The sequence below is a fragment of the Condylura cristata genome, unplaced genomic scaffold (genome assembly GCF_000260355.1).
Source record: "Condylura cristata isolate star-nosed mole 26May11 unplaced genomic scaffold, ConCri1.0 scaffold00010, whole genome shotgun sequence".
Classification (NCBI taxonomy): Eukaryota; Metazoa; Chordata; class Mammalia; order Eulipotyphla; family Talpidae; genus Condylura; species Condylura cristata.
This window is the reverse complement of record NW_004567111.1, coordinates 21,804,478-21,817,374: the sequence shown is the minus strand read 5'-3', so window position 1 is coordinate 21,817,374 and position 12,897 is coordinate 21,804,478. Positions and strand designations below refer to the sequence as shown.

The 12,897-nt window shown below is 34.7% G+C and overlaps 1 protein-coding gene across 3 annotated transcripts in view; it reads left to right on the top strand.

Annotated features, from left to right (window-relative positions):
* Positions 1–12,897, top strand: part of PIBF1 (progesterone immunomodulatory binding factor 1) — a 151,181-nt gene that overhangs the window by 40,663 nt on the left and 97,621 nt on the right. For all 3 annotated transcript variants that reach the window (XM_012723134.1, XM_012723133.1, XM_004680099.2), the window contains exon 10: positions 9,351–9,449. In XM_012723134.1, coding sequence (XP_012578588.1) covers positions 9,351–9,449 — 99 coding nt within the window. The remainder of the gene's footprint in view (positions 1–9,350; positions 9,450–12,897) is intronic.

Genomic DNA, 12,897 nt, shown 5'->3' with positions numbered 1-12,897 from the left:
GACGAAGTACACTGCTGAGGGAAGCAGTGGGCGGGTCAGGAGAGGTCTGGCTCGCCATGTGGTCTCCTCCTCCGGGGCAGGCGGCAGGCGGGAATTGAACTCGTGCGGAAGTGGCCTCAGATTCTCAGTGCTGTGCTTTAACCCGCTGCGCCACCAGGGAGGGCCGATTTTTTTTTTTTTAATATAAATAACTTTTTGCAACCCTCCCTGGTGGCATAACGGGTTAGGACGCAGCACTGCAAGCCGCTTTAGTGCGAGTTGGAGCCCCAGCCCCAGAGGTGATCTACATGACGGGCCAGACCTCTCCTTTCTGCCAGCTGCACCCCTCAGCAGTGTACTTTGTCAATCTGCCTGTGCTACTCCCCACTCTGTCTCTGGTGGGTTCTCTCACCGCCCCTGCACCTCTGGCTTGCACTTCAGTTCTATATACGTAAATAAATATACCTTTTAAAAAATAATTAGATAACTTTTTGCTTAGGTATAATATTACTGAGATGTATAGACTGTCTTAGAAGAAAAGCATTATTCCATGAACAGAGAGTATACTATAGAAGAGATTTTGATCCAAAACTAAGTTTAAATTCTAACTGTGCTCCTTTTATCTGAATAAATATGTTGTTTAATAGCCCTGAAGTTTCTTTTTATAAAATTAATATTTCATGGAGTGACTAGTAAGTTCTAACTGAGATAATGTATATGTGAAAAGAACATTATAAATTTTTAAACTATTTGCAAATGGTGGTTATTTTGATATCTTTTGCCTAAGTGTAAAACTTTAAAAAAAAATCTTCCCCTTTGTGTTGGCAATTTAAGCAAAATTAGCATTATATAAAAGTCAACATTATGGAATTGCTTACCATCATTAAAAGTTACTATGAGAAAATATGTAACTATTGTCAAGTATTGATCTTCAAAGCATTTACCTATTTTTCTTAAATGACACAATGTAGATATTGATTCTGTGCAGAATTTGTTTCAAACTGAATCTCTGCATAAAATGGCTAATTTTTGTTTCTAATTAATAATATGACATTTTAGAACTGGAGGACATAAATTCAGCAGATTAATTAGGTTTTTCTAGATAGTGAAACTGTCCTTTCTGATGGTACTCTCATTATTATAAACACAGAAACAATTATAGTGAGACTATAAAAAAGGTAAGGATGACTTTGTCAGATGTAGAATATACATGATGCTGTACAGAATACAGAAATTCAAGTTGTTTTGAAAGATAATAGACAGAAAGGAAGAAGAAATTGACAATAAGCTTTTAAATGTAATTAGTATTGCTTTAGTGATTTTCCCACTGCAGCAATAAAAGCCATCTTGACCATAATCTATCCTCTTACAAAAGTACCTAAGAAGAAACTTTAATGATATAGACTTGACATTTGTGTAGAATGTTGGAGCTATATTAAGCATTTTTGCATGGAATCTAAGGTTATTCATAAAGGTTAGTTGGGTGTGTATAATGAATTACAGTAAGAGAATTGGAACTTTTATACTGAGTCTCACTCCATTCATTTTTTTTTAAAGTTCTCATTAGTGCTTAAACAAACTAATTGCTTTTCTTTATATCTTACCATATAACTGTGTAACTTTTCATAGAAAAGTTTCAGAATATTCTACTTGTCTTTTCAGTTAGATTGTCTGAAAGTATATGGTTATCTTACAGATAACTCAGTATCTTCACAAATAATTGTAAATGAAATTTTATTGTTAACTGTTTTATTACTCTGTTATTTTTGCATGGAGATGATTACCCAGTGTATTCACTGCTTAATTTATATAAAGTATTTCAAGGTATTTTAGGTATGCAGCAAGAGGAGTTCAGGTTATTCAAGTACTTAGATTTACCTGCATGTTATATTTCATCATGTGGTGAAGGAAGCAGGTAAAGAAGGATAGGGTCAAACTTAAAAAGGCCTTATTGTCAATAGGAAAATGTTGGGAATTTTTGTGGTAGAAAAGTGATATGATATATTGATTTTTTATAATTGTGTCATAAGATGGAAGGATTTTTTTATATAAAGAATTATTTATCTATGCATACAAGAACTGTGGTAAAGACCAGAGATGGGGGGATTGGTGAGAGGATTCACCAGACATAGAGACAGAATGAGGAGCAGAGCAGGCAGATGGACAGAAATACATTGCTGAGGGGAGCAGATGTGGGTCTCCTCTTTGGCCAAGGATGGTGCGTCAGTGGCTGTGGAGAGCCTCATAGTAATATGTGCCAGCCCATTTAGCCATCAGCGAGGGCCCAGAGGGAAATTTTGTTGAATAGGGCCTGAAATCAGAGAGAGATAGGTTAGGAGACTATTGCAGTGTTTAAATGAAGGTGAGCAATGGAAAGCAAGTAATAGCTGAATTTTAGGAAAACTTAGGAGTTAGGATTAGGTCATAGACATCAGGAATGTTTCTTACTTTACAAGTCTCAGGTTTGGCCATTAACTCAAGATTTAGAAAGGAAGATAACCCTTAATTCCTGATCTTTTATAAATTTAGCAGCTTTGACCAAGGCCAGAAGTACTTGTCTGAAATTACATAGTTTACTGCTGTACATTTTCTACACTCTGCCCCAGATATCAGTGCTCTCCCTCAGGGTGCCTGAAGAAGCCTTAAGCTGCTGAAACCTCTCCAGCAGTCTTGTGTTTAGGTATACTCTTACAGCTATTATTATTTTCCTTTTATGCAGTAAAAATTTGGGGGTGGGGGAACTCTGCTCAGTTTTCATTCTCTAAGAGAATACCTTCATATTTTTTATTTAAAGTTTCCTATTTAGATAAGATAGTAACAATAGCTGCTATTTATTGGGTACATATTATGAATCAACACTTTACTTATAGAGAGAATTAAATGGGACTTTCATGCCTTAAAAATACTGAAGATACTAGTATCCTTGTTTTACAGATAAGGAAAGAGACACTGAAGCTCTCGTTGATCTATGACAGCAGACTTTTCATTTTTCTATAAAGTGATATATTTTCTTGACACTACCCTCCTAATGCTCTAACTCTACAATTGTATTTAGAACCAGTCCCCTCTCTCCTGCTCATGGATACAAATCTAGTAAGTCACCCATTCGTCTCCAATATTGGCAGTTTTCCTTCTTTTCTATCAGATAATTAATGCCCACTGTGTATCAACATATTTCTTTCCCATTTTTAAATGCCTTTTTTTTTTTTTAAGATTTTATTTATTTGTGCATACAGAGCTGGGGTACAGGCCAGAGGCCCAGGGGCGGCGAGAGGCTTCACCAGAGACAGAGTGGGAAGCAGTACAGGCAGATCTACGAGGTACACTGCTGGGGGGAGCAGCGGGCAGGTCAGGAGAGGTCTGCTGCGCCATGTGGTCACCTCCAGGGCAGGTGGGAATCGAACTCATGCAGAAGTGGCTTTAGCTTCTCAGTGCTATACTTTAACCCGCTGCGCCACCAGGGAGGGCCCTTTAAATGCCTTTTAAAGTATCCACTTACCTCTCTATCCCATTTTCTCTTGGTGAATAAATTCCTGTGGAGTCTGATATGCCCATCTTTACTCATCTCTTTTTTATACTCCATGTTCTGTTCACCAGCAAATCTTTAAATTATCATCTTTTACCATTTTACAAATACAACCTTAATCCAAGTAACATTATCCCTGGCCTGAATGACTGCAAGAGCTTCTTGAATGACCCTTCAACTTCCTTCCTTGTCTTCACCTGTCTGTCAACACAGTTCTAGTAAATGGTACATCAGATCGAATAATGTACTTTTTCTCTACTCAAGAAAAAGTCTTCAATAAAGTTATAGTGATCCTAATAGCTTTTGATGCTACCTTTGCTCACCCAGTTACCCCCTCCTCATTTTAACTCTGTTTTCTACTTACTTAATCACATCATCTCCTATCCTTTAACATTGGGCATGTCTTTGCCTCCGGTCTTTGTATTTGCAGTTCCCACTGCTTAACCCTCCACACCTACATCCCCTGGAGCCTGCATCCTCACTTCCTCCAAATATTCAGATGTCACTTCTCTCTGACCATTGAAGTCCCTGCCCCTGCCTCCCCAACCCCCAGACCTACCCTGCTGCCCACTCAATCTCTTTCTGCTTTGTTTTTTTCCAAAGCAGTTAGAACCTACTAACAAATTTTGAATGTTATCTCCATGTCAGTAAGGACTTTCATATTTCAGATTCCCATTGCAGTACCTGGGACATAGTAAGTGCTCAATAATTATTTGTCAAAATAAAGAATTGGTGGTACTGCTTTTTAGAAATAAAGTGACTGTTCAGGTGAAAACCCACAAAACGATTTATAATCAGATGGATTTGGTCAGGATCGAGCTGACATATGTAGCATTCAGTAAACCATCCTCCAGATTCATCCAGTTTCATTTTAATATATCACATTTTGTTCTGTCAACAGCATTTTAAACTCAACATACTAATGATTTGAAACTTTTTCATTTTGGTGGTACTTAAATTTTTCTTTTTCTTTTTTTTTTTTTTTAAGATTTATTTGTGAATACAGAACTGGGGTACAGGCCAGAGGTGCAGGGCGGTGAGAGGCTTCACCAGAGACAGAGTGGGGATCAGAACAGGCAGATGGACGAAGTACACTGCTGAGGGGAGCAGCGGTCTGTCAGGAAAGGTCTGCCGCACCACATGGATCACCTCCTGGGCAGGGATTGAAGTCATGCTGAAGTGGCTTTAGCTTTTTAGTGTTGTGTTTTAACACGCTGTGCCACCAGGGAGGGCCCGACACTTTGGTTTTTTAATGATGCACACCCAAAACTTATATAATGTTATATGTTACTTCAGTTTTTGAAGGTTAAAAAAAGTGTCAAATATGGAAATTAACAGCTTTATGTTTTGTCCAGGAAAAAGAATCTGGAAGTAGCAGTGATTAATTCAGACACTTTCCTCTGTAAATAAGCTTGTCATGTAAACATACTGTTTCAATACTGCTTTGTCCCAACTAGAAAAATATTCACTTTCATTAACCAAAAATACTTTTACATGGAGGTAGAAGGAGAAGAATGGATTGCTTAGTTGCTCCTGCTGAGTACTTCTGACAACCATGTTTTTTTCACTTGGTAAATTCTTGGTAAATTTCAACTTCTGAGACATTAGTAATGTTTTTTTTTTTTTTTTTCAGGCTAAAACATGCTCTTGACATTGCCAAACTATGATTTGTTCCTATTTGAATTTCAAAGTTTCCTAAAGTTTTTCTCATTCTTCTAACATTTTTCTCCCAACTTTTCAAGTATAAATTTCAACTTGGCCTATTGGTACTATGAAATTTATCTTCTAGTAGAAAGAAAATACATTCCGTCTTATATAAAAGTCTCTTGTTATTGTGTGTTTTGTACTTAGGCTTTCTGTTTCAGTGGTGGGTTACATTTTGATAAACTGGTATATATGAAGTCATTCTTCACAAATGCATGAATACGTTTGAAGTGCTTGTGAAATACATATAATACTCAAATCCTTTTATATAGAGAAATAATTAAGAACTTAATTCTTCCGGTGTTTTTGTTTGATCACTGATCAAATTATAATTTAATTTATCCCAGTTTTTTGTTCACAACAGTCCAGTTTTTATCTATGTATCTGAATTTTACTATCACCAACTTTCTTCCTATAAACTGCCTTAGGTTGAAGAACACATTACTTGGGCACTAGTAATACTAGGATATTCACTTTTCTTTGCTTTTCACATAGGACTGATGTAAGATTCCTTTTCCTCTTTTTGCCACATTTCCTCTTAGTCCAATTTCCACACATAAAAGAGGGTAGTTGGGAGAGATTCACATGGTAGGGGAATAGGGAGCGCGAAGTTAATAAGAAATAATGTTAAATAATTACAAAAATCTAATTTAGGAATCAAATGATAGCTTTCTAAAAGCATAGGTATGAAATAATTTGAAATTTTCTGTTTTAAAGCCTTTGTTTATAAAATGGGCCCATTGGCCAACTCCTAACATCTTTTTCTGTTATTATAATTATACTTGGCTTTTTACTAAGTTTGAACTTTTAAAACTTAAGTTTCATTAGTGTATAGATACTATAGATACTACATATAGTTTCTATCGATTTTTTTTTAAATATTTATTTATGTATTCATACAGAACTAAGATAGGAGCCAGAGTTGCAGGAGTGGTGAAAGGCTTCACCAGAGAGAGAGTAGGGAGCAGAACAGGCAGATCGATCAAGTACACTGCTGAGGGGAGCAGTGGGCAGTCAGGAGAGGTCTGCCACGCCATGTGGGTCACCTCCGGGGCAGGGATCTAACTCGCACTGAAATGGCTGGCACTAGTGTGCAGTCCTGCGCCCTAACCCGTTGAGACACCAGGGTGGGCCCCGTCTATCAATTTTTAAAGATTTTCTTTTGATGAAATTTTAAATTCCTACTATTTTTTTTCTGTAATTGTATGTCTGTTCATTTTGTAATGTATTTGTCATTTTAAAATGTATGTTTTATTAGACATGGCAATTACGAAAAGCATGTGGACCATGATAACTGGTCAGTTCTTTGAAAACTGATTTTTCATGTAACATCAGTTTGTGCTGTGAGGTGATCATGTTATAATAAAATATAAGTCATAATGATCGAATTTCTTGAGGAGAAAACAAACTTCTGTGTGAAACTTAGGAAATCTTAGAAGAGGCAGCATAGTTTGATGTAGAGCATGAACTCTAGAATCAGACAGGTTGGTTCACATTTGGACTCCATAGCCAAATTGTGACTGTAGGCAAATACTTGACTGACTTCTCTGTGTTTCAGTGTTCTCCTTTGTAAAGGAAGTAATGATACAACCTATCCTTTGTGAGTTTGTCAAGATGACTAGATAAGGTGGTTTTATGTGTAATGTACCTAGAATAATTCCTAGCAAATGGTCAGCACTCTGTATGTTTGCTGTTTTTTTGGTGTTACTGTCAGAGGACGAATACTTTGCAGATATTCCTCTCAAACTCAGTTTAAAACATTGAAAATTTATTGCTATATTATTTCTGTCTTTATGTATTAAAAGGAATTGTACTGGTTCTTGTTTAAGTGTGCAAGTTTGGGGCAGGAATATGGAAAATGTAGTACTTGAAAGATCAGGAGCTTATACAGAAATCTTACTAGCAACACCTATGACTTGATCTCAGCTTCTACAACTTTCTCCCATTCATTTCAATTCTGCATTGCCTTCACTTAGTTGTTCTTCAAAGTCCAGGTGACATGTGTTCCCTTCGTTGATACACCACTTCTTCTCCAATTAAAAATAATCAGCTTCTCCTCTTTGTAGCTGTGGGGTTTTGTTTATGCCTTTCTATAGCTCTAATTACAGCTAGCTGGATGATGTAGATTGTGGCATAGTGAATGCACTAGTACCCTCTAATCATACCTTCTCTCACAAGCCCTAATGTTAGTTTACACTAAGATTTAGTTCATTCCATTTTATTTCTAGTGTCCATTGTTACAGGAAAGAAATATAGTTAGGGACTTAAGCTTCTTTCATCTACCATCTAAATAGTCCTGATTAATAATACTAATAGTGTGATCTGGTTGGAATTTTGTTACTGAAATAACTTACAGAGTAAGTCTGTATTGAGAAGTAAGTGAATATCACAATCAATTTGTCATGATTTACTGACTTAAATATTTAAAGCATCTAGGAATGAAAGATACATAAATATTTAATATATGTTATGAATTTTATGTGTAAATTTAAAATTTGACCTTTCCATAATTTTGATTATTGAATTATTTTAAGATCAATGCAGTCTGCATATCAAAAAATATTGACATGCTCTTTTGGGTATATATTATAAAGTATACTTCATCTATAATAACATACAAAAGTTATTTTCTTTTTAGTAAGAGTTTTCTATACTATATATTTTTTTAAAATATTCACATCTGGTTCATAAACTATTTTTATGATGAATCTCTTAGGGTTGGTTGACCTGTTTTAAATTTTAGATTTTTTGTTAGCATTACCTTGCAAAGATGACATACTGGCACAGCAAGTATGAGCACTAAGCATTTCTGTCCAAAAGTTGTAGATGAATTTATTCAGATTGTTTAGGTTTTCATATTTCCCTACTGACATTCTCTATGAATAATAAAAACCAAACTCTAATATCCAGTCTAGTTCTTTATGGGAGATAGGATGATATCATATTCAAAACAGTCATTTGGAGTAAGACACAGCTGGGTTCAAGTTATGACTTTAACACTTTGGCTGTGTGACTTGGGACTGGATGCTTTATGCCCTCTAAACCCCAGTGTACTCAACTTATAAAATAGGTTACAAATACTGCATAAGGGGTTTGTCGTGACTAAATAAGCAGAATCATTTATGTTACATGTTATGACTTAGTTAGAGAAGAGAATTTTTTAAAACGTTCAGTGACTTTCTGAAAGGGCCTGCTATTAGTATTTTCCTTGATCCAGATTTTTGCTCTGACTAAAAAAAAACAAGGTTAGATCTTTGAAGGCTCATGTCTGACCGTATCATTTCCTAATTACTAACTGCTGTTACTTTCAACCTTTCTACATCCCCATAACTATCACTAAATGTACCTTTCTGTAAATTTCAGTTCTTGCTATCAATATTTTAAGTGGATACTCACTCATTACTCTGGCCTCATACTTCCTTGAACCCTATATAAATATTGACTTTCATCTCAGCTCTACTTCATTTAACTACTCCAGTATACACAGCCTGGATCTTGTTATCAACTAAAATCCTAAACCTGAAAGAACTACTCCACCTCTGAATCACATTCTTTAAAGATAATCTCTAGTCTTCCATCTTTCTTGTACAATTACTTCTACTTAATCTGTTTGTCATTGTATCAGGACTTCAAGTCCTTTGTCCCTTGTCCTTTCTCCTAATCTATCAGCCCTCTGTGTTCTCTTCTCTTCCTTTCTTCTGCAAGTGAGACCATGAGGTCCATCATTCCAGTGTAAATCCCAGACTTCATCCGTGATATCTTTCACTTAAACTATTTTATAGAATATTTAACTAACTTCTCAAGATTCTAAGGTTTTCTTGTGGATAACTTGCAAGCATTTATTCATATCTTGTTAGATTATGATAAGGGTAACATGTTAACAGTGGGGTTAAAGGTAACATTTAGAGATAGGACATGTTTACACCTACACTAACTTCTCTGGTAGCTTGCAAGTTTCTAGCATTCTGCCTTGAAAATTTACCAACCCATGCAAATTCATATATTGTAAACTTTGAGTCACCTATCCCTAGTGTGTCTTTAAGACTATTAATAGTCTGGCTTCAAACAAGTACATTTATATATCATTAAAAAGTGCATGCTTATGTATCTGGAATAACTGAATGTATTATTTAAATTTCAGAAATCTTCGAGAAGCAAGGGATAATGCTATGGCCGAAAAGGACCGAGCAGTGATGGCTGAAAAGGATGCTTTAGAAAAACACGATCAACTCTTAGACAGGTAAGCTTCTTGTAAATAGGACTAGTAAAACTCTTCAAGGATGTTCATCACTTTTCTTTTAAAAAGTATTTTCAGTAGAAGTATAATTTTCATTTCAGTTGCGTTGTAATTTGCACACAATATTTTTATAATAGGTGATTATTACTTATATTGAAATAAATAAAAAAACAGCTTATTTAATATCCCCCCAAAATTTCCTAAGCCATTTTTGTCAGTCTTAACCACTAGCACTCAGGAGGGAAACTGATTTCTACCACCATGTTTAGTTTCACTCTATTTGGACTAAGTATATACTTGCTTATGTCTAATTTTTTTCATATGTTGTTGTTCTTTCATCTATTTCATGTAGTCTATTCTTTGCTGTTGCTCCGTATGAATATACAGTAGTTTGTGTGTTAATTTGCTTGTCAATGGACATTTAGATTGTTTCCAGTTTCAAATTCTCCTGAATAAAACTGCTGTGAACATTTTATATAAGTCTTCTTGTAGTTATATGTTTTTATTTCTCTGGGATTAATACTTAGGAATGTAATTGCCAATCATAGGGCCGGCGAATGTTTCAAAGAACCTATTCAAAGTGATACCATAGAGAGAGTATACTATTGTATACTCTCCCATTCATTCTTTTGAAAAATGAACAGGACAGGCTCTCCCTGGTGATGCAGCAGGTTAAAGCACCACATCATAAGCTCTCCAAAGCCACTGCAGCATGAGTTTGATCCCCGGCCAGGGAGCTGATCCACATGCCATGGCAGTCCTCTTCTGACCCACCCGCTGCTCCCCTCAGCAGTGTACTTTGTCAATCTGCCTGTTCTGCTCCCACTCTGTCTCTGGTGAATCCTCTCACCCACCACACCTCTGGCCTGTACCCCGGTTCTGTAGGTGTAAATAAATAAATCTTAAAAAAAAAAAAATGAACAAGATGTTGGTATATCTTGGATTAAGTGTTCTGGAGGGAGGGGAAGGAAAGAGAAAGAATGACTTATATTTATAAATAGAAAAGTATATGCAATAGCTTGATTAAAAGGTAAATCACTGATGAATGTTCAGGTAAAAAACATTACCTCATTGAACACTCTGAAATTTCAACGGTCCAGCAACTGAAAAAGCAGATTGAAATTTTTACAGTTGTTGAACCATTGAACCAAAATACTTTTCTTTTTTTTTTTTTTAAGATTTTATTTATTTATTTGTGCATACAGAACTGGGGTACAGGCCAGAGGCTCAGGGGCGGCGAGAGGCTTTGCCAGAGACAGAGTGGGGAGCAGAACAGGCAGATCGACGAAGTACACTGCTGAGGGGAGCAGCAGGCGGGCCAGGAGAGGTCTGCAGGGCCATGTGGTCACCTCCGGGGCAGGCGGGAATCGAACTTATGCAGAAGTGGCTTTAGCTTCTCAGTGCTGTGCTCTAACCCGCTGCGCCACCAGGGAGGGCCCATTTTTAAAGTCATTTCAGAGAGAACAGTTGTTATCATATACCTTTTGCATACTGGTAAATTTTGAAAATAAGTTCAATGGATTTTTTAATTGTTAAATTAAGACATTAATTTGTGATTCAAGTAATATGTGAAATGGAGCAAAATCTTCATACAATTAAGCTATTGTTAATCTTTTAGCATATCAAAATCTTTTAGAATGATTCATATTGGTATACCTTTGATTTACATTAGCTTTATAAACTTGATCCATGAAAAATTTTAATAAATGTAATTTTGAAGAAATCTTTCAATATAATGTGAAAGTATGTCTAATTACAAAGATTCTAATATAAATTTATAAATTATCATCTGTTTGTATTAGACCACTGTTAGAATTATCTTTTATTATGTATGACCGTTCAATTTATAAAGCTATGTGATGTCCATATAAACTTCTGTGATGTATATACAAGACCAAGATTTAGTTGATTTTTGTTTATGTTTTTGAATGAGATATGTTTAATAATGGTTCTCGAGTAAACTTCTGAACAAACTAATAAATGTTAAAAGAAAGTAAGCTTTTAGCCAAACAGAACTTATACTCAGACTGAATTTAATAACTGGCTAGCTTTTTTATGTTTTTTTTTTTGTGAATTAGAATAGATTAGTAAACCTAACCTTAAAAGTGGCTACTTTATATTTATACTAATAAGCTCTCTAATATCCTAAGCAACTAGACTGCACTAGCAATTGGTATTTATTCTAATAGCCATGGGATATTTTCATATTTAAATGTATTTTCTGAGTTATTGAGAATTTAAATCATTTATGTTTGTAGTACACCTAGAACAATGTCTTGCAACTAAGTAGTACTACAGAAATGTTTGCTGTTCTTTTTGTAGAATTATTCATTGAATTGTTAAGCTTTACTAACTGAATATTTGCTATGCAAAAGGTGATTTTTTCATATCATTTCCACTAGAATATTGAATAAATTGTAACTGTTTATTTTTAAATTGCCAACATGAGAAAAAGCTTGCTTTAAAACTGCTTTACTGATGAATAAATGACAAAATGGATGAAATGATAATAAACCGTACTTAGAGTCTAATTTTCAATCAGCTTTAAATATTTATTACAGTACTAAAATGCATACCAAAAAGGAAAATTTTTTTAGACACACTAGAAATAACCGATGATAATCAAATAATGATCAGAGCTATAAAGAACATTGCAGAACCAAGTGAATGAGAATAAATACTAGGAACCTAAAACTAACAGTTAAGTTTGAGCTTTAACAAGTTAACACAACTGAAGGCACTTACGTATTTTTTCCAAGCTATGATATTGAGAAGTAAAGGGGACCATCCCCTTATGTAGGATTATGATGTTGTAAAGTGATTTTAAAAATGTAGGATTCTAGATAGGCCCACCATTTAATCTTTTCTTAAGCTATAACTCTATAAATTTAGTAAAATTTGTATGAAAACTTCAAAAGACTTTAATAAAACTTAACAAAATGACTCAGATTTTCTTCAGAATTGCCATGACAGTTCCTGTGTTTATTATTGAGCTTTCACTTTTATATGAATATTTATCAATTTTCACATTATACCTTTCATTTATCCAAAGATCATTTTTGATATGATAGAGAGAGATAACTAATTTTATCTACTAGTTTTGAGGGAATGCTCTGGTATTTCTCACATTCTGTGCATTTAAACATTTTACTGATGTGATGAGTTTATGAATTTGTGGATTTTTTTCCAGCTTTACGAGGTATAATAGACAAAATTGTGAGATGTTGAAATTATATAAAATAATGATTTGTTATTCATATATATTGTTAAAGAATTCCCCATTATTTAATTATAACACTACTATCATTTCAACATTCTTAACAGTGTCATGTTATTGAAATTTGCTATCAACTATAGTTATCATGCATGTTAAATATTAGATCTTCAGGCTTATTAATCTTTTAGCACTATATATATATATTTTTTTTTAAAGATTTATTTATTTATTCGT